Source organism: Mauremys mutica, chromosome 5 (assembly GCF_020497125.1).
Source record: "Mauremys mutica isolate MM-2020 ecotype Southern chromosome 5, ASM2049712v1, whole genome shotgun sequence".
NCBI lineage: Eukaryota > Metazoa > Chordata > Testudines > Geoemydidae > Mauremys > Mauremys mutica.
The window spans coordinates 111296862-111320187 of NC_059076.1; the positions used below are offsets into that span (position 1 = coordinate 111296862).

The following is a 23326-nucleotide window of genomic DNA, read 5'->3' on the forward strand; positions in this document are numbered from 1 at the left end:
TGATGTGTAGAGGGGTTTCACGAGATGACTACCTGCCCTGAGCAGTGTGAGTGTCAAGACCTGTGCCCCATCCCCACAGAGATACATCTGTTATTATTACAACCGTTGGGGACAGTTGAGTAAAGGATGCTCCTGTGCAAATGTTGTCAGGGTCTTTCCACCAATCAAGATTAGTCTGTTCAAGCTATGTTTGCTCAGAGAATAAAGAGTTCTGAGTGATCCCTGCAGGCACTGCATGTGTAAGCTTGCCTGGCTTATTACAAAAGTACCAGCTGCCACATGCCCCAACAATTGGAGATGTAGGTTTTTGACTTATGTTTGGGGCCTGATTTGAATTGTGGTGACTAAATTCAATAGGGTTATAAACCTGTGTTTCGGGAGGCAGGCTCTGGCTGTTACTGCACTGAGGTAAGCTCCTATGAACTCCAATCTTTGCAATGGGGTCAAAGTGGACTTTTGAATGTTTAACTGAAGTCCCAGTTTGAGAAAGTGTTATGGCCTTCTGACTGGCCAACAAGGTTTTGTTGTAAGAATGCCCCTTCAGCAAAATGCCCCAGTCGTTGAGATTTGGGAATATTAGAATTATTTTTCTGTGAAGGTAAGCTGCCATCACTGACAAAGACCCTTGAAAACACTCTGAGAACAGAAGGAAGGACGAATGGGAACACATGGTATTGAAAGTGGTCTTGTCTTAGAGTGAAATATAAAGAACTTTCTGTTAGAAGAGTGAATTGCTATATGAAAATATGCATCTTTAGGTTGAGGGCTACCCGCTACCCAAGTTATGTAGCCAAGATGCACACTGAGCTGGGCCCCTGACTCCCACTATCCACCACCAACTAGGACTCTTGGCCCTGCTGCTACCAGGCTTCCCCAGCCATGCCCCAGGTCCACCTTGTCTGTCCCTCCTCCAAATCAGGCCCCTTCCCCCTACATTCTGGCCAGCCCTCCAAGCCTACACAGGGGTGATGTGCATCTTAGCTGTTTATTTTCTGGATTTCAGAGGTTTACATTTCTGTTACCTTCATTCCCACCTCAGATCCCAGCTCACATGAAAAGGCAGGGGAAAGGGGTCAGACTCCCCAAGTGGAGCAGGTCCCCCAGTTTCCAGAACACACAGCAGGCAGGGAGAAGGGCTCAGACCCTTCTAGAGGGGTAGGGTTCCCCCATATCTCAGCACACAGACAGAAGGGGAAAATTCAGTGCTGACAGTTCCCCCCACATCCCTAACCCCCCATCTTCCTGTGCTACCCTCACATTTTCCAACCTTTCCTGTTTTATCCCCTCCTACTAATCTCTCTCCTTCGCCTCCTCCATACCTGAGCTCCCTCCCCTACCACCTATTCCCATTTATCTTCCCCATTATACACCCATCCCTTGCTGCCTAGCTAAACCCCTCTCCTCCATTACTATCTAACCTTGCACCCCAATCACCCCTTCCCGCCCAGTGGGCATTCACAGGTGTACTTTATTTTCTTTTCAAAAAAATAGTTTTAGCATCATGTTGTACTCAGATTTTTCCAAATAGTCAGTAAATAAAACACACACATTGACAGAGGCAGGTTTTCCCCAAATGTTTACAATTCATTCTCAGATTTCTGCCCTGGGTGGGTTTCAAACTTCAAAGTTGCAGACTCAGAGAGGTGTTAGTTAAGTGGTCCCATTCAACTCAATGAGATCACAGAATCATAGAAGATTAGGGTTGGAAGAGATCTCAGGAGGTCATCTAGTCCAACCCCCTGCTTAAAGCAGGACCAATACCAACTAAATCATCACAGCCAGGGCTTTGTCAAGCTGGGCCTTAAAACCTCTAAGAATGGAGATTCTACCGCCTCTCTAGGTAACCAATTCCAGTACTTCACCACCCTCCTGGTGAAATAAATCCTAATATCCAACCTAGATCTCCCCTACTGCAACTTGAGACCATTGCTCCTTGTTCTGTCATCCGCCACCACTGAGAACAGCCAATCTCCATCCTCTTTGGAATCCTGCTTCAGGTAGTTGAAGGCTGCTATCAAATCCCCCTGACTCTTCTCTTCTGCAGACTAAACAAGCCCAGTTACCTCAGCCTCTCCTTGTAAGTCATGTGCCCCAGCCCCCTGATCATTTTCGATGCCCTCTGCTGGACTCTCTCCAATTTGTCCACATCCTTTCTATATTGGGGGGCCCAAAACTGGCCACAATAGTCCAGATGTGGCCTCACCAGTGCTGAATAGAGGGGAATAATCACTTCCCTTGGTCTGCTGGCAATGCTCCTACTAATGCAGCCCAATATGCTGCTAGCCTTCTTGGCAATGAGGGCTCACTGCTGACTCACATCCAGCTTCTCATCCACTGTAATCCCCAGGTCCTTTTCTGCAGAACTGCTGGTTAGCCAATCGGTCCCCAGCCTGTAGCGGTGCATGGGACTCTTCCATCCTAACTGCAGGACTCTGCACTTGTCCTTGTTAAACCTTATCAGATTTCTTTGACCCAATCCTCCAATTTGTCTAGGTCACTCTGGACCCTCTCTCTACCCTCCAGCATTTCTACCTCTCCCACCAGCTTAGTGTCATCTGCGAACTTGCCGAGGGTGCAATCCATCTCATAATCGAGATCATTAATAAAAATGTTGAACAAAACTGGCCCCAGGACCGACCTCTTGGTCACTCTGCTTGATACCGGCAGCCAGCTAGACATGGAGCCATTGATCACTACCAGTTGAGCCTGACAATCTAGCCAGCTTTCTATCCACCTTATAGTCATTCATCCAATACATACTTAATGGTTTCCTTGAGGACCTGCTCCATGATATTTCCAGGGACTGAGGTGAAGCTGACTGGTAGTTCCCTGGGTTCTCCTTCTTCCCTTTTAAAAAAATGAGCACTTTTTCCTTTTTCCAATCATCCAGGACCTCCTCTGACTGCCATGAATTTTCAAAGATAATGGCCAATGGCTCTGCAATCACATCAGCTAATTTCCTCAGCACCTTCAGATGCATTAGATCTGAACCCATGGACTAGCTTTTCTAAATACTCCTTAACTTGTTCTTTCACCACTGAGGGCTGCTCACCTCCTCCCCATATTGTGTTGCCCAAGACAACAGTGTGGGAGCTGACCTTGACTATGAAGACTGAGGCAAAAAAAGCATTGAGTACTTCAGCTTTTTCCACATGATCTGTCACCCCATTCAATAAAGGTCCCACACTTTCTCTGACCTTTTTCTTCTTGCTAACATACCTGTAGAAACCCTTCTTGTTACCCTTCACATCTCTTGCTAGCTGCAACTCCAGTTGTGTTTTGGCCTTTCTGATGACACCCCTCAGCTGAAGGAGAATAGTTCAGGGAAATGAATACAGCCTGAAACAGTAAGTCTGAAACGTGTGAGCTGCTCCATTCATGTCAGTGGGTATTCTCTTACCTACCTAGTGCTGGAACCTTTCTGATGTGTATCAAGCATAACCAATCTCTGCTCCTCACCCCAGTCTCAGCCTTGAGTTCTTGATGCATGCACTGAGAATGCCTGTTCTAGGCTCTTCACCCACAGGGTCATGAGATTCTGTCTCAGAGGAGGAAAGATGGGCTCTGATGCCCTTAGAGGGACAAGACACCCCAGATTCCATCTCACATGGGAGGATAGGGAGAAGGACTCAGACCTTCCCTAGAACAGCAGGCCCCTTGACCCTGGCTCTCGTGCGGGGGTGGGGGACCAACTGCCATAGATGGTCGGGGAACCTGGCAAACACAGGAAGTCAGGGAGTGGGGCTCAGACACCTCTGGAGCGCAGTGATACCCAGACTGCTGCTCACATGAAGTAAGAAGAGGGGATCAGCCCAGGCAAACCCCCTTCAGACCCTGGCTCAGATAAGGTGGGCAGGGTCACACCCATGGAGATGGGTTTGGAGCTCCCAGATCATGGCACACACATGGGAGAGGAATGTGGGGCTCACAGGCACCTTGCCCCTATTCTCCTGCAGTCCTGTCACTTACCCCTATATCCCCTTTTCCAGTGTCCAACCCTCTCCACTCCCACTCCCCTTAGTCTCCATCCCGTCCCCATCACCCAATTCCCTAACCCTTTCCCTCCCATTCCCTCATCACTCTCCCCTCCCAGCAAGCATTTGCTGTGTAGTTTATTTTCATTTTTAAAAATGGTTTCAGCACCTTCTGAATGTTCTTCTGTACTCAGATTACATTTCCCCAAACCAAACATCCTCTTTTGATGGAGGTAGATTGGAGCAATAGGCCTGGTTTTTTTTACTTAGATTTCTGTCCTAGGTGCCTGGGGTGGTGATTGGATTTGATTACCATGATATATCTTCAGCACCACCCAGGTACTGTGATGTATAGGTAGTTTTCCAGATAGTTAGCCTCTCTCTCTCTGTACATACTTGATGCATGTCATTGGAGACGCAAACTCTTTTTCAAATAGCATTTTAATTTGATTTCTCCCCATACAGCTGGTGGGCACGATGCACTCTGTCCAGGTAACCCTTGAGCATCTGAGTCCCTAGTGCTATGATCTGGGCTCCAGTTTGAGCATGATCTGTGAGCAAAAAAAAGGTCACCAGAGTCTATTAGCTTTAAGAAAAGCTGTTTTTCCCCAAGTGCTATATCTTGACCCTTGGGCAAATGGTGCCAAATTTGGATCACTAGCAGAACCCTGAACCTTCCAAAGGCACAGCAAATGTCAATCTGATTAACTGTATGGGTTTTAAAGCACTTAGAAGAGATGAGCTTTCAACAGAATGCTAATTTCCTCCCAAGCCTTCTCCCTTACAGTCACCACCTGTCATATGTAAATCTCTTCAAAAACTCACTTCTACCATCTCATCTATTAGAAGTGAGAGGAAGGGAAGATTAACACCACCACCACCAAAAAGGAGAATCAAGATGCTTACATGCTTTACTGAGCGACTTTATTATCTTACTACCCATGTCCTCCTTCTCTCCTCAGCCTTCTTCACTGTCTGTCTGTGGTCTTCACATACCATGTAATTCAGAGTATACTCTTTGAGGAAAGATTTGTGTTCTGTGAGGTAGCAACAGTGCTGTACAAATATTTTATTTTGATGGAACAGTCACACCAGTTATTTTATTATTATTATTTATGTTACAATGTTTAATTTAAATTGCTGCAATTAAATTTGAGATCTTTTGAGTAATGGTTCTTCAAAGCCCCTCTCTCTCTCTCAGGGCAGTCTATACTTATGGCGGTGTGTAGAGTACAGACACTGCATGCACAGCTAGTACAAGTATAACTAGCAGTATAGAGGGTGAGGCACAGATTAGGGAAGTAGAGTGCCCTACATTCCTGAACCTGCAGGCTATACACCCTACATGGCTCCTACATGCCCAAGTAATAACTCCCATGTCCACACTGCTATTTTTAGCAGTGTAGTGTTCCGCTGCAGGAACCTTACCTGGCTGCCTCCCTCCTACCAGAGTTTTTCTTGCCATAGTGAAAGCGCAGAGCCATCCCTGGGGTAGGGCAAATCGGGGCAACTGCTCCGGGCCCTGCGCTTTGGGGGGCCAGGTGTGATTGGCCGGCACAGTCAGTCCTGAAAGAGACGAATCCGTCACTTCTGCCCCAGGCCCTGCACCCCACCTAGGAACAGCTGTGGTGAAAGGTTCCGGCAGCAGGGACTGTGAGAGCCTTTCCCTACTCTCTTTCCCCCACCAGAGCTTTCCCGCCCCCACCACAGTGAAAGGCTATGTCAGTGCAGAACTGCCAGAGCCTTTCCCAATGGTGTGAAGCTACGTGAGAAATGCCTGTACTCTACACACCACTGTAAGTGTAGACAGAGCCTACCTGAAATGCACAGGTTTTACCTTCCCTGAAATACACAGGTAAGATAAGATAGTGCAAGTAATACTGCATAAAATGTACAGAATAGACGACAGGATATAAGGTTTTTAATATGGAAAGAGCTACAGGCGATGGCTTGAAGGATTTAAGCAAGCCAGAATGCAAATAACTGGAAATTACATGCAGCCTGGGTTGTTGATGGCTTTCAAAGGTAGCTGGTAAGCCTAATAAATATAAATCCAAGAAAAACAATCCCTGTTAATTCCCATTCCTATCCATACAAGGACCTAATCTCAGTTTCTTTTCAACATTATTCCAGATAAAAGGATTATCATCTTATTTTGAACCGTAAATTCACAGGGAAATGGAATTTGTTGCATCCAATTTTCTAACAATCATGTTTTAAAAACTTACCTTGATTCTTTTGTAAATTTAAGTCCTATTTTTATTCAATTTAGTTAAATGCACACATTTGAAATATGAAAAATTACAAATTATGGTATTTCATCAGAACTATAAACAAAATGCCATAAATAAGGCTTGCATTAGAAGAACAGAAGTACTGTAATTTCCAAATAGTTACTGTTTAAGTCATGCTACTTTTTATGGTTAAAAAACACATTGTATGTTATAAGGACAGTTTTTGTGTGGAATACATATAAATTATCTTAGTTCCTTTGATATTATTGCCTAACAAAATTTAACATTATTTCCCCAGAGAAAAAAATTAGGTTTTTAATTCTGGTTTGTCATTTATTTTAAATAAAATGTCCCCTACAAAATGTAAAATAAGTGACAGCTTCTACAATTTCCATCAAATATGTATCACTATATTGTACACCACATAAATGTGGTCATAATAACCATGAGTAGGAGCTAAGTCAATACTACAAAACCAAACCAAACCAAAAAGATCGCGCGGGTTCAACACAGATTTAAAATGAGTTTGCTTTAGTTGTGTTCACACCCCTTTTGTGTTTCCTTTCTGAAAACGCTGAAAAGATTTTGTCTGGGAAGAATGCTTTGAAAAAGCTTACTCAGCATTCTATGCTGCTGGCTTTTGGCCTGGTTTCAGTGAGGGAAGATTCCTTGCAGCCTGTTTAACTGGTTTGGCGTGGACCTAACCTAAGTACCAGCTCAGCTCTTACATTTGCACCTGGGAACTTTCTTGGTGGTGGTAGTTGGGGTCAATAATGGTGAAATCTTTTGGTCTTTTACTTCTCCTTGCATAGAACAGCAGGGTTGAAAGGGACCTCAGGAGGTCATCTAGTCCAACCCCTTGCTCAAAGCAGGACCAATTCCCAGACAGATTTTTGCCCCAGAACCCTAAATGGCTCCCTCAAGGATTGAACTCACAACCCTGGGTTTAACAGGCCAATGCTCAAACCACTGAGCTATCCCTCCCCCTGTCTCAATCTGACAATTCTGAGGAAAGAGGGGGTGAGGGTGCTGCCCCATGGTGCTTCCCCATGAACTTTCCTCAGAAACCTAGGAGAAGATATTTTTGAAGATAGTAATTTTGAGGAGGAAAAACCTAAAAGCCAATGAAGAAAATTAGAAAAATGTAGTTTAAAATAGTCCAAAAATCCTAGGGAAAGCTTATTACAAAAGGAAATGTGGAGCCTGTGTCTGCACAGGTTTGGAAGCAGAGCTGGCAAATTCTCTCTCAGAGCTGGTCCTAAACCCTGGCTCATAGCCAAAGATCTAGTTTGCCTCCAGTTGCTAAAGGAGGGAAATGCCCCACTGTAGTGGCATGTCTGACATGGAGGACACAGAGAAATTGCAATTTCACTTTTGTTTATGGAGTTTCAGGTAACACTAACTTTTAGGCCATACTACAGACTAGGAAATCACCCGTGAAGAAGAGTAAAAGAGAAAGATTGTTTGCATGTATTTGGTCTTTAAATAATTTTTTTTAAAAAGTGTAAATATCTTGTAGAAACTTACCCTTTATTTTCAGTTTAACACATACCATTCTATATACCATTTTTCATATTAAGGTAATTTTCCAATTGAAATTATATGCTTAAGTAGTAGTAGTCTTTCAGTTCCATAAAGTCTGACACTACATTTTGTCAAAAAATATTCCTTCTTCTAAATGTCTACTGCAAAATCTGACGTTAGACCCCAGACAGCAGGAGATCATATACGTTTTGTCTTGAACTGTAATTTATTGTATTTGGGTTCACCTGTAAATGGCAGATGCTGGATAAGATCCTGTGTCGTAACTGACCCTCACTCGACCACGGTACAGCTCCACTGCTATATGATCTCTGTCACCTTTGTACAGAAGGATTCCACTGTCCTCATCTGTGGCAATCTAGTGAAAAAAGAAACACTAATTTATAAAGAAATTAATCCAAATAAACCTGACATGCTAAATGGGTTGAACTCATTCCCATGGGCATTACCAATATTTCTTTCTTTGTTATAAAACATTAATTGGGATAGTCAGATGATAAATATCATTTTTTTCCCTATCAGGTATCCATCAGCTGTGATGCTAATTTCAATGGTGATTCTAGTTCTCTGTAGGTCAGAGAGTCTAAAGTTTTTAACTGACCTAATGACAACTTTTGTATGTATGCATTTGTTTTACATGTATGCATTCCTCCCCCATGATACATGATCAGGACACACGTCAACTTGCAGTGATTTACGGTGAAGAAAATGACCATGGCTCAAGATCAGTTCTTGCCAATGTACCCCTTCTTACCTGCAGAGTGATGTTGGTCTGAGGGCGGACCTTGCTTGAAGGAATTTGCAAGTAGGATTCTTTGTTCACAAAGTTTACACTGACCAGCTTTTCGCATTTGTCACCCTGGTAACCTGACAAACACTGACATATTGGTTCATTTACTTTTATGATGCACTGAGCTCCATTCTGACACTCATAGTTATCACAAGGGCTGGTCCGAGGGAGAACCATTGGTGGTGAAAACTCACAAAAAAGGCCACTAAATACAAACACAAAAAAACAGTATTTCAGACAAAATCACCCCATGGTATGATAAAAATATAAACGTTTGTCCTGTCTTCAAGTCTCTCTCACCTGTACCCTTCCGGGCATATACATGTATACCCATTCACTGCATCAGTACACTGTGCTCCATTTTTACACTTGTTGTCTTGACAGTCATCATAGTCAATATCACAGTGTTCTCCTACATATCCAGGTGTGCAATCACATCTATTGAACAGGAATGTATATTGGTTAGTACTATGCCTGTCTATAAAAATAATATACATAAGAAAATGCCAGAGATGGCATTTATTAACTGAAGTGCAGCACTAATTTAGAAAATCAATTTTTCAAGTCACATTTTAACATAATGCACTATTAAAATATAACTCTAGTATGGTGTTGAGAGCGTGCATATATTGATTAATTACATCAGAGATCTCCAAACTGTGGGGCTCATCACTTTAGGAGGCCCAGAGGAATGTTCGGGGGGCACCCAGCTCTGCTCCTGGCCCCAGTCCCGGCTGCTGGCCCCACGCCCCGGCTGCCGGCCTTAGCTCTGCTCCCAGTCCTGCCCCCGCCCCCAGCTGTGGGCCCAGCTTTGGCCTCCTCACCCTTGTCCATGTCCCTCCATCCTGGAGCAGTGGCTCCGCTCCCAGCTTTTTTTAAGTTAATTGTCCTTCTTCTGCTGCTCTCACTCCTTCCTTTCCTTAGAATCATGAAATCTATCATTTCATGATCATTTTCATCCAAATTGCCTTCCACTTTCAGATTCATTACCAAATCCCCCTTAATCAGAATCAAGTCTAAAATGGCTTCCCTCCTGGTTACTGCCTTCACTTTCTGAAACAAAAAGTTGTCCCCAAGAATTTACTGGAAATGTTGTGTTTTGCCATATTACTTTTCCAATAGATATCTGGGTAGTATTAGTACCAGGTCTTATATTTTACCCTTTACATTGTGGTTATTGATTATCTGATATTATATCAAGTATATTTAGAGTAAATCTGAAGGACCCTCATGAATCATTCTGATAGTTCTGCTTGGAATATATGAGTAATGTACATCCACTCAAAGTAAGTAAATATGGTAAACTTAGTTGCTGGGAGTCAGAAAAATAGTCCAAGACTTGTATCCTTGTGCAGAATATTTTCTTTGTCAGTTATCAGACAACAATGAATAATGCAACATTGCATTTACACAGGCATGTTAGAGTGATCACAACTGTTTTTTTTTAAATTTCAGCTAACAGACTTTAAAAGAACTAACTCTGTTGCCTATGAACCAAAGTGGTCGCAGTATGGTTATTTTAATTTTATTTAACATAATAAAATAAAAACTGATGAAGTGGTGTATTTTCAGTACTGTATGCAGGGCTTTGACAATGCAAATCTCATCATTAATGTTAATGGGAGTTCTTCAGTTAAAGCCTCACACATTAAGTTGAATGAGTGCTCAGAATTATTTAGCTCACAGATCAATGGACAAGATTACAAATCCATACTTGCAATAACACAGCTGTCTAAAAGTTATCTATATGTTCTCTCTTTTACCAAACACCTAACTACATCAATCTTTGTGATTACCTCACTGATTTTTCACTCAGTCTCATACTTTTATGCCTACAACTTGTTTAGAAGTACTGAATTTAAATTTAAATGCCTATAACTCTTTAAATTAGGCCCATCAATAAAAATGTATCCAAATCTGTCTTAAGTCTTTTATCTGACAAAAAGAAATGAGTACGTGAAGGAAAAATTAGTATAAAGCACACTATTAAGAAGTTAAAAAGCTGACTAAGTGAGATACATGCTCAAAGCTACTGAATGTGTCATTTTCTGGTTTAAAATCTCAAAGTGTAATATGGAAGTTTTATGTTCTGTGTAATGAAGTACAAGAAGCAACAATAGTTTTATTGATTGACAATATGAAAATGACTAAATGCATATAATGTACAACAATGTTCATCAAAATAACTCTTAATATTGAGATCCACTTTAAAATTATTAGCTCCACTGCATGTACATTTGAATATTTCCAAATAAAGTCTGCCTTTTAAAAATAACCTGTTATTTAAAATGTGCTAAGAATATCAATTTTAATGGCATAAGCTGATTTTGAACACAATAAAATACATCACATAAAACAGGTTGCTCATGAATGACAGTTGAAAGCAGCAGGTTTCCTAAATCTACTAATCTAAAGTCCATTAAAATACTTTTTAAGAGTGCATACTAATTAATGTTAATAAGGATATCTTGTAATTAAAGATTAGTCTTCCTGGCGATGAACTTCCTTATTTTATAATGGCTTCAATGTGTCTTACTAATAACCTGTCTTGTAATTACTACTCACAAAGCAGTACAATAACCCCTCTTTAATTTAACTTAATTATTCCCTTCACAGTCCAAGTTTCCAAAAGGATTTTGTGTAGACTGTCACAGAGAATGAAACTCTCCATTCTTTATTGGTCCTATTTAATCCACACTACTAAAAAAAACCAGTTAATTCACTAGATACTTTTCAAGTTAATACATGGGTGTATATGAAAACAAATGAGTCAGGTTCTGCCATTGATATGTGATCACAATTATTATGAATGTGCATTGATAGCAGAATTGACCCACATGAAAACAAACCATGAAGGGGTGGAGTAGAATAAGAGAATGGTAGAAATAGTGTAGTTGAACTATGACAATATTTTATGCTTACTTGTATCCTTTGGGTGTCAGGATGCACTTTGAGTCATGTTGACAAGGGTTCAAGTCTTGGGCACAGAAATCTAGTTTCTCCTCACACAACTCACCTGCAACATAATATACATGGTCAGTTCAGGGCGAATACCACAATGCCCTGACAATATTTGTCTTTATCTCAATAGCAACGCTTACTATAATCAGCCACTGTGATTTAAATTGTTAACATGGAAAAATTCTATACTTTATAATATGTAAGCAATCAATGTATTCTGATTTCTCCTGATATCCTTCAGGAAATAGCATCTCCAGACTGGTCTTTCCCATTGAGCCAACAGTATAAATGCAATTTCTTGCACTTAAAATTAGGGCTGTCAAGCAATTAAAAAAAAAATTGCAATTAGTCGCACTGTTAAACAATAATAGAATACCATTTAAATATTTTTGGATGTTTTCTACATTTTCAAATATACTGATTTCAATTACAACACAGAATACAAAGTGTACAGTGCTCACTTTATATTTAATTTTGATTACAAGTATTTGCACTGTAAAAATACCAAAAAAAATCATATTTTTCAATTCACCTAATACAAGTAGTGTAGTGCAATCTCTTTATCATGAAATTTGAACTTACAAATGTAGAATTATGTACAAAAAACTGCATTAAAAATAAAACAATGTAAAATTATAGCGCCTGAAAGTCCACTCAGTCCTATTTCTTGTTCAGCCAATCACTCAGACAAACAAGTTGGTTTATATTTGCAGGAGATAATGCTGCCTGCTTTTTGTTTACATCAGCTGACAGTGAGAACAGGCGTTCTTCTCATGGCTCTCTTATAGCCGACGTTGCAAGATATTTACGTGCCAGATGCATTAAAGATTCATATGTCCCTTCATGTTTCAACCATCATTCCAGGGGACATGCGTCCATGCTGACTATGGATTCTGCTTGATAACAATAAAAAGGAGTGTGGACCGATACATGTTCATTTTCATTATCTGAGTCAGATGCCACCAGCAGAAGGTTGATTTTCTTTCTTGGTGGTTCGGGTTCTGTAGTTTCTGCATCGGAGTGTTGCTCTTGTAAGACTTCTGAAAGCATGCTCCACACCTTGTCCCTCTAAGATTTTGGAAGGAACTTCAGATTCTTAAACTGTGGGTTGAGTCCTGTAGCTACGTTTAGAAATCTCACATTGGTACCTTCTTTGTGTTCTGTGAAATCTGCAGTGAAAGTGTTCTTAAAATGAACAACGTGTGCTGGGTCATCATCTGAGACTGCTATAACATGAAATATATGGCAGAATGTGGGTTAAAAAGAGCAAGGGACATACAATTCTCCCCAAGGAATTCAGTCACAAATTTAACACAATTTTTTTAATGAGCATCATCAGCATGGAAGCATGTCCTCTGGAATGGTGGCTGAAACATAAAGGGGCATACGAATGTTTATCATATCTGGCACGTAAATACCTTGCAATGCCGGCTACAAAAGTGCCATGCAAATGCCTGTTCTCAGTTTCTGGTGACACTGTAAGAGGGCTGCATTATCTCCTGTATATGTAAACAAACTTGTTTATCTTAGTGATTGGTTGACCAAGAAGTAGGACTGAGTCGACTTGTAGGCTCTGAAGTTTTATGTTGTTTTGTTTTTGAGTTCAGCTATGTAACAAAAAAAAAATCTACATTTGTAAACTGCACTTTCACAACAAAGAGATTGCACTACAGTACTTGTCTGAGGTGAATTGAAAAATACAATTTCTTTTATCATATTTATAGTGCAAATATTTTTTATAAAAATAATATACACTTTGATTTCAATTACATCACAGAATATTATATGAAAATGTAGAAAAACATCCAAAATATTTAACACATTTCAATTGGTATTCTATTGTTTAACAGTGCGATTAAAACGACAATGAATCATGTTTTAATCATGATTAATTTCTTTGAGTTAATTGCATGAGTTAACTGCGATTAATTGACAGCCATACTTAAAATATTTGGCACTTTAAAGTAATTATCTATTTGTGGTGACTAGGAACACACTACTGCCTCTATTTTCTCTCACTTATACAAACAGGCCATCAATATTCTTTTCCCCCTAGTTCAACATGAGCAAACTACACATAGTGATATTATATATACACACATATATAATTAATGCTCATATATCCTGTATATATAACTGTGCTTAGGGATCCACAAATCTAGTGGGTCCTGTAGATTCCAAGGATTGCCTCTCTTGGCATTTGCTCCAATTAGCAATGGAAGTAGAGTGAGCAGAAGAGAAGCAACACTGGGTACTGATGGAAGAAAAGGTGAGAAGACGCGGGGGTCTCAAACACTCATCCTCACTACTGAAGTGGCCTTTTGCTGTGAGGAAGCAGGAAAGCTGCCATGGAACTGCTTTGACACCACACTCTCACCCATCAGTGCTTACTGTCTGTTTCCTACAGTGGCTCCATGCAACTGCCACCATACATAGGGAAGTAGTACACAGTGGCTTCAGCCTCTTTCCCCGATTATTAGAGGATATGAAAATTGATGCAGGAGGACAAAGCCAGGAGGACAAAGTAGGAGGCATGAGGTGAGGAGCGGGACAGTACCATTTGGGACGTTTTTTCCCCAAAGGATGAGAGTTGGGGAAGGGAGAAAGATGAGAGATGCTAGTGTGGGTTACAATATACTTTTTGGGAGAGTGGCATGGGAAAAGACGTGTGTGGTAAATCCAAATATTGTTGTGCCCTGGATGTATCTGATAAAAAAAGCAGCTAATTCACATAGTTAATGATTCACTTATTCCTCTTTATAATCATGTGAAACAATGTACAATAATGTTTACAATAAAGATTTTATTTTGTGACTACTTTACAGTAACCACGAGAGCAGCTTTGTTTCTTTATTCAGCATATTAATTACTATCATATCTTTTTATGTGGTCAAGGAGTGGGTAATTTTTTGCTGGGCATATGTGCCACGCTTGTTGAACACTGGTGTTTTAGATCGGTCTCTATAAATACTCAAGGCAAGGGATGACATTTTCCAGGGAGCCAGGGGGATTTAGACATATATTCTATTAAAAAACATGGAAAAGGTAAAAATGCCTGTGACCATGATCTTTAGCACCTCCAGTGTGACCGGAAGGAAGTCTGTGAATATGAAGGAGTAAGGGGTACTTGTGCTGAGTGAGTTTCTGAGGTTATACACAGTAACCATTCTAATTCCCTTCCTATGCTCCTCCAACAAGAGACAGACTTCTAAGCAAAATAATGGAGTGGCTGATACAGTACATGATTAATAAAGTATTAAAAGGACAGTAATGTAATTAATGCCAATCAACATTAATTGAGTCTATCAAACTAACTTGATATCTTTTTTTGATAAGATTACAAGTTTGGTTGTTTAAGGTACTACTATTGACGTAATATACTTAGAGACTTCTGTAAGGTGTTTGACTTGGTACTGCACAACATTCTGATTAAAAAACTTGAATGATATAAAATTAACATGGCACACATTAAATGGGGAATCATCATCAATGGGTGTTTCCCCAGTGGGGTCCCGCAGAGATTTATTCTTGGCCATAAGCCAAATACCTTTTTTTAAATCAATGACCTGGGAGAAAACATAAAATCATCACTGACAAAGTTTACAGATGATACAAAAATAATTACTAGGACAGGTTGATGACTCAGAGCAATCTGGATCTCTTGTTAAACTTGGTGCAAGCAAACAGTACACATTTCAATATGGCTAAATGTATACATCTAGGAACAACGAGTGTAGGCCATACTTGCAGGATGGGGGACTCTATCCTGGGAAGCAGTGACTCTGAAAAAGATTTGGGAGTTGTGGTGGATAATTGGTTGAACATGAGCTCCCTATGTGACTGTATGGCCAAAAGAGCTAATTCTATCCTCCGATGCATAAGCGGAAGAATCTTGAGGAGGAGTAGAGAGGTTACTTTACCTCTGTATTTGGCACTAACGTGACTGCTGCTAGAATACTGTGTCCAGTTCTGGTGCCCACAATTCAAGAAAGATGTTGATAAAGTGGACAGGGTTGAGAGAAGAGCCACGAGAATGATTAAAAGATTAGAAAGCCTTATAGTGAAAGACTCAAAGAGCTCAACCTATTTAGATTAACAAAGAGAATGCTAAGGAGTGACTTGGTTACAGTCTAAGTTTTTACACAGGGAACAAATATTAAATAATGGGCTCTTCAATCTACCAGAGAAAGATATAATATAATCCAATGGCTGGAAGTTGAAGCTAGACAAATTCAAACAGGAAATAAGGTGTAAATATTTATGTTTGTGCTGTTCTAAACAAAAGACGCCATTCACAAGCACTAGAGGTAAAGTTAAGACAACCTGTAAAGTACTTTGCAGCCATCTGTTGTAGAAGAGCTTGTTTTTCAATTCCATGGCAAGCGTTAACTTAATCTACAGTCCAGTCTCAAACTGGGGTGTTAGTATTCACCCTGGAGAACTGGACTTGCAGCTGAGAAAATTCACACAATAATATCCAACATAGAGCAATGCAGATCTAGACTTGGCCATCAGAAAATCCATACCAACAAGATCCATGCACAGCTTTCCAATGGGTTTGGTAGCACACTGCCAATCTATTAAGACATATTTCCTGTAGAGCTGCACTGTCTTAATGACACAGACTGCCAATCTCATAAAGCCATGCCAATGTGTATATGAATTAATAATACAAGTCCATGATCTCCTGACAGGCTGCTCGATGGTTCTCAGGGAAATTGCCAATAATAATATTATTTAAGCAATATATACGGGCAACTGAAGGAAGTTCAAACACAGGCCACTAGGGCTGACTAACCCACAGGACTTGAATTCTGTTCCCAAAGCCTTGTCTGTCTGTCAAATGCAAGATTGTTGTTATTAGATCAGTGCACAAAGAATCCTAAAAAATAATCCCACAACATAACAATATCAAACCAAAAACAGACCCTCTCTTCTGAAGGAGTGGTATTCAAATAAATAAATGGTTAAGAGGGAGTAATTCTTCACACACATAAAATCAACTTGCAGAACTCACTGATGATGAGATTACAGAGGTAATTTTTTTTTAATATTTAAAAGGTGAAATACATCTTGGCAGAGAATTTGAGAGAATTCCAACTCCCATGATCATAAACTGAAATGAACAAAAAACCTGTTTTATTTACCTAATTTATGAGTCTTCTATAGGTTAGAAACATTTTTTAAATGAAAGGTTTTTTTAACTTCTGGAGCACAATTCTTCATTAAATTATATGACTGTGCAATCACATAATATATTATCCTGATCCTGAGTGATATGAAGCTGTCCCTGCAGAATGCTACTGAAACTCAGTATTCACAAGACTCAGGCACAAAACCTCCTATAAATGCCCCCAACTTGGATTTTCTTCTTACTCATGCACCAGAGGTTTTCAGAAACTTTCAGTATCAGGCACTATATGCCTAATGAGGTAAGAAAGCAATCCCAGGTCCGGAATACCAGGGGACTTTCTAGCTCCCTTGACAAAATTTGGAATCCTACAGACTTCACAAAGGACCCTTAGAAATAATTCAGTATTGAAAACCTGTAATACCTAGAAAAATCCTAATTGACATTGATATAACATGGACAGTAATCCCATCATCACTAAAACAACGAGGAGTCTGGTGGCACCTTAAAGACTAACAGATTTATTTGGGCATAAGATTTCATGGGTAAAAAAACCCACTTCTTCGAACATGTATTGCTTGTTCCACTGGTTAGAGATTGTGGCAAAGGCTGCATTATTACTGGCATATTATCACTGGCCCTGACATTTTAAACTGCCTGGGGGACTGCCAAATGTGGCAGACTTCTCTGTGGAACAGGAATTTAACACTGTGCAATTCTCCTAACCCTCTAGCTCTGGATGTGGAGGGTGAACTGAGGTAAAGGGGGCATGGCGAGAGTATACTGCACTCTAGTAACTGTCAGCTGGCAAATGGCTCCAGTTTGCTTTAAACTACACAGAAGGCCAATATCCCTCATGGATAAGGGATTTTAAAGCCCAATCCTCTACCTGTGGCCAGTGAATACTGGGCACAGTTGAAGGTTGAGGCCAAAAGTTCAAAAGTGAAACTCAGCTACAAATACAGTTTTGTATTGTTTCGCCTGAAAATATAAGATCAATCCAACTTTGCTAGAATCTGGGCCTACAGTTGCCAAATGGTCTGAAAACATCAACGACCACTTCTGAGGACCTGGTAAAAGTTTGATTTTTTATGGAAGCTTTGCACAATATATATAGAGAGTGCAGTCTAAGGTGCAATGACTGGGGTATGAACCTATTGTCCAATTAAAAGGTCTCCTGACTCTTGTTGACTTGAAGGGATACTGCATAATGTGTTCTGGGAGTATGAAAGGAAGGAAAATATTCCCTTACATTTTTGAAAATAATTATTTCAAAAACCCAATGAGGACAAAATTGTTAAGTAAATCAAGAAGTCAGTCCAGACAGAAATATTTAGTTCAAACAGTACATTAATAGGTAATCTAAGAAGGGAAATACTGCACTACAGCAAGGAAGTGGGAAATCCTGTGGCCAATGTGGTGAAGAAAGAACATAAAGAACTGTATGAACAAAGGCCAGGTTTTGAGTAAATATGATCTATTTGATCAAAACAACCATGGATACTCTGAAAGATTTACAGACAAGAGAAGTGAAATAAGAACAAAGTTTTCAAAGAAGTGCCTTAGAGTGGCCACCAAAATTTGCACCCCTGAAATGTTATTTTTGCATCTACATACATACCAGAGAAAAAAACATAAAAATAAATAAATAAGAGATACAATGCCTAACTGCCCATCTAAGTATTTGCATAAGCACAGTCGTAGGCACCCAAAATATAAACAAATATAAAAAATAAACTAAAAATTAAATAATAAAAAAAACGTGTAGCTGTTGAAGAATAAGCATGAAAAACTTAGTAGCACATTTTTTAGGTGTAATGATTTGAAGAACACTTCTGAAAAGTTGTTCCTAAGAGAGTAAATAGAGGGACAAAGACTGAATTTCTAAAATCATGAGTTCTCCAGAATTTAATCAGTATGGACAAGATGCAAGGGAGAAAAATAGTTTACAAAAAGGAAGAGATAGTGCCAAAGTGAAACACCTACAAAAAGAAATGGCAGATTATGTCTTTTGACTTTATTCAGAAGGAAAATTTTGGAGAGCCACCTAACCCAGGAATTGTAGCTCCAGTTTTTTTAAACATACTTTAGGTAAGAAAAACGGTTGTGATACTACTGTGCATCTTTAAATTCAAAAAAGTTTCACTTCAATGTTACATGTGTACAGTCATCCACTCATTCACCCATTTAGTAAAATAACTGTGGCTTTCATAAGTTCCCTGCCATGTGATCAGATTCTTAAAGACTACAAAATTGCTATACAACAAGTGTTTTATTTTCTAAATCATTTAGAAGATCAAGTAATGACAGATTAATTAGTTTAAATAGTCATTTTTTTCAGAAAATATCAAAAACTATTCTATAAAATAATTCCACAGTTTAATTAGGAACAAGAAACATCATTTTATGCATCAGATATGTTGCTTAATTATTTTGCTCAACCTCAATCCTCCAATGGAATTCCACTCAAGTAAATGGGATTCTATGTGGGCACTGGGGACCGAGCTAACAGATCCTATTTCAAGAACAAGGCCTAAAAGTTCATCAAAGATATTTTTGATAGTTAAAATGGATGTTATACACTTGGACTGTGAAACAACATATTAGAGATGGTTGATTTACCATAGGTGATTCTTGGTTATCTAGTGGGAAGTGTTTATCAACTGGTCAGACTTATATATTAGTTTTCTATCCTCGCCAGATTATAATTTATGTTAATGACTTGAATGAGAATATTTAATAGCAGTTATCCAGGTTTTCTATAGCTAAAAACAGTAGCAATATAATAAATAATGAGGAACAATACAATCACGTTCAAAAGGATTTAGATCATTATTATTATTTTGGATAACTGGATAAGTAAATTGTATGTGTAAATTACTACATTATTAACAGAGGAGTTGGGAGGTGGTGTAACATAAAATGAAATTATAAATGAAATAACTTGACAAAGTACCAGCCAAGAAAATTATTTGAAGGTATTACAGAAATATTCTTAAACCCATCAGCACTGCAGCAAAAGCAAACAGGATATTAGAATCCAAACCAGGAACAGAATCAAAATAAAATTGATTACTATTTTTTCTTAATCACCATAACAAAGTATACAGTGTTCCAAAGCAATATACCAAGTGTACAGGGCAGCCTTAATGGTAGTTAAAGTAGTTACTGGGTGGGATGTGTGTGTGAGAGAGATTATTTTTTATTCTGTGCTAGGCCACCATAAATTGTAAATCTATTTCTGCAGTCTTTTTACTTTCCATGAAAGTTATACAGTTTTTCCTCCTCATGTTTTTGATTGAAGTCACTAGTTATTAACTACATCTGATTCATAAGGCAAAAAGATTGTTTTATAGAATGTTAGTTCTAGTTAAACTATATGGCGTTAAAGTGGAAGGTTGAGAGTTTGACAAACTGTACACAATCAAAGTACTGTATCATCTCTAAAATTATTAAAGTACTTGGCATATGAATGGGAAAATATAGCATAATATAAATTAAACTGTAACCACCACGCCAATTAAAACAAAAGAACAAAGTTTTAAGTTGTTTTAACTAAGATTAAAATACAAAAATATCAGCGGCATTAGGAAGTACATTACAACTCAGAGTATTAAAGTCCCATTGTAAACCACTGAGAATCAGACTGCCAAAATTATTTTAAATATAACTTCTGACTCTGCCTCACCTCTGCATTATTCCAATTTTATACCAGTGGAATTACGTTCACTTACATCCAATGCTAGTGGATCCCCAGTGCAAGACTGAGACCTTACTTATTACTCTGTTTAATGTGACAACAACAATAGGTATTGGCAGGTAAGGACTGTGCAATAAGTATTTAAAAAAATAAATAACATCATGCAGAAAAATAATGAATTATTGCCTGATGATACCAAACAGTACTCATGGGAGTAGTCCCACTGAAGTCAATGAATCTAATCACATTACCAAGGATTGTGTACATTCTCAGGATCCGGCTTTTAATCTTGAGTGGAAATGCATCATAATTAGTGGAATGATCACAGTGCTCAAATAATAATTTACAATTGCTTGAGATACACTAGTTACATTAACTGGAATATTTTATTAGGAGCAACCCAGGGGGGAGACTAATAAAAGCATTTCTCTTTAAACTCTCATAAGTCACAATACCAAAGCCTTGATTCAGCAGGGTACTTAGGCACATGACTTAAACCAAAATGACTCTCAATTAATTGGACTACCTAGGTGCTTAAAGTGAGGCATGTGCTTAAGAACTATATTTAACTGGTGCCCAAGTGCATTAGATGCATTTTAATTTTTACTCGTTACCACTAGGGCTGTGTAAATACTATATATTTGGAAATGTGTAAATCAGGTTATATAATTGGTTGGTGTAGTACTTCATTAAATGGAGAGAAATATTTAATTTCTATTATTCCTCTTTTTCTTACTGAATTAACAATTAAGACATAAAGGCCTCTGCAATAAATAAACAGATTTATACTGCTAGTAATTTATGATCAGCTAAATGCATTTTCATATACACTAGTAAACTAAATAGCATAAAATATGCATCACATTTCTATACACCTGCTTAATTTTGTCTTTGAATCCTAGTTTACCTCCCCTGAGCTTTTCAATAATTTGATTGTGTGGGTTACAGTAATTACAATATATTATGTTTTTCACTTGTTTCACACATTTCTAATAACTACAACCTTTTTCCTGATTATGTTTTCTCCTTTTAATCTCATATAAAACAGATATTTCAATGAGGAGACATAATTATACAAGGGGACTATCCATTCAAACTTGAATTGGGAACCCTGTGTGCACAGTAGCACATCTACAGTTTTTACTCCATTTTAAACAATGTTTTTCATCAACACAAAAAAATCATATTTTGATATTTTTAAAGTTCTGAAAGAAAATTCAGATCATTTATACTTTATGCTGCAAGAATTCAGTGAGTGTAACAAAAGTACTTTGCACACTTATAAAGCAAATTTCATTAAAAAATTACATATGCTAGTTCAGTAGTCAGTGCAGTTTGGTTTTGGTTCAACATTAAAAATAAGATGATGGATTTATTTGTAAACAGTGATGTTGTGTTTGAATGGTAGCTGGCTTTCCTAACAATATGCACACTAATAGTCATCATAAAACAAACAAATTGTACACCAGCCTGGCAGGGTGGTCACAGAGCAATGAGCTACTATATGAGGATGAGAGTTAAGACAGGGGTGGGCAAATGTTTTGGCCCGAGGGCCCCATCTGGGTATGGAAATTGTATGGCGGGCCATGAATGCTCACAAAATTGGAGGTTGGGGTGTGGGAGGGGGTGAGGGCTCCAGCTGGGGGTGCGGGCTCTGTGGTGGGGCAAGAAATGAGGAGTTCAGGGTGCGGGAGGGGGCTCCGGGCTGGGACAGAGGTGCAGGGGGGCAGGCTTTGGCTGGGGGGGCAGGTTCTGGGGTGGGGCTGGGGATGAGGGGTTTGGGGTACAGGAGGGTGCTCCAGGCTGGGACCAAGGGGGTTGGAGGGCAGGAGGGGGATCAGGACTGGGGCAGGGAGTTGGGGTGCAGGAAGGGGTCAGGGGTGCAGACTTTGGGCAGCGCTTACCTCAAGCAGCTTCCAGAAGCAGTAGCATGTCCCCCTTCTGGCTCCTACGTGGAGGTGCGGCCAGGCAGCTCTGCACACTGCCCTGTCCACAGGCGCCGCCCTTGCAGCTCCCATTGGTTGCAGTTCCCAGCCAATGGGAGCTGCAGGGATGGTGCTTGGGCGGGGGCAGCATGTGGAGCACCCTGGCTGCCCCTACGCATAGGAGCCAGAGAGGGGACATGCCGCTGCTTCCAGGAGCCATGCAGAATAGGGCAAGCCCCTACCCCGCTCCCCGGCTCGAGTGCCAGAGCAGGGCAAGCCCAAGATCCCGCTTCCCAGCGGGAGCTTGAGGGCTGGATTAAAATGTCTGGTGGGCCGGATGCGGCCCCCAAGCCGTACTTTGCCCACTACTGGTTTAGGATCTGAGTGTGGTTCTGAGCAGCAAACTGAACCCTTAGGAGCATCTTATGTTGTTTTTCAATTACCCATTCCCACCCATTCAAAGAATGGCACTAACAAACTCGGTCCACCCTTCACCTCTCTAAAAACAGGCATATCCTTCAGCTACTTAAAATTAATCATGAAATACCAGTGCTAGGAACTGATCTAAATGTGTAATTCAAAATGATGGATCAGAATCTCTTCCATTATTGGGTTAAATCAACCTTGTGTTTTAGTGACATTAACGTTTTGACAGAAACCCAAAACATAAGGTTACTCAAAATTAAGGCTGCATATATCTCCATTAACTTTCTCTGAGGCACAGCTTCATATCACGGTGTGATTTTTTAGATGCAATATGTGGTGTTACACTTGGTCACTACAATGATAAACAGGAGGACATCACAACCTAATGTCTAGCAGGACAATTCATATAAGAAAATTAAATGGGTATTTTAGAATCTAGAAAGCATTAGAACAGAACCAAAGTAGGTCTTACACCTGTTGGGGGCAAGCTTTATTAGGAGACCATCTCTGTAATTAGGAGACCATCTCTTTATTGGTCACCGGAGAGGATGCATAAGGTAAGTTTTAGTATATTTGAAAAAGACAATGTATACAGTGTTAATGGTCTGTTCTTGTATCACTGTCTTCTGTGCAAAGAGCTGTA

At 39.6% G+C, this 23326-nt stretch overlaps 1 protein-coding gene across 7 annotated transcripts in view; it reads right to left on the bottom strand.

Annotated features, from left to right (window-relative positions):
* The window catches only part of SLIT2 (slit guidance ligand 2), a 421334-nt gene that overhangs the window by 19107 nt on the left and 378901 nt on the right, over nucleotides 1-23326 (bottom strand). For all 7 annotated transcript variants that reach the window (XM_045019040.1, XM_045019039.1, XM_045019036.1 and 4 more), the window contains 4 exons: nucleotides 11463-11556; nucleotides 8841-8978; nucleotides 8505-8745; nucleotides 7978-8108 (listed from right to left, as the gene is read on the bottom strand). In XM_045019040.1, coding sequence (XP_044874975.1) covers nucleotides 7978-8108; nucleotides 8505-8745; nucleotides 8841-8978; nucleotides 11463-11556 — 604 coding nt within the window. The remainder of the gene's footprint in view (nucleotides 1-7977; nucleotides 8109-8504; nucleotides 8746-8840; nucleotides 8979-11462; nucleotides 11557-23326) is intronic.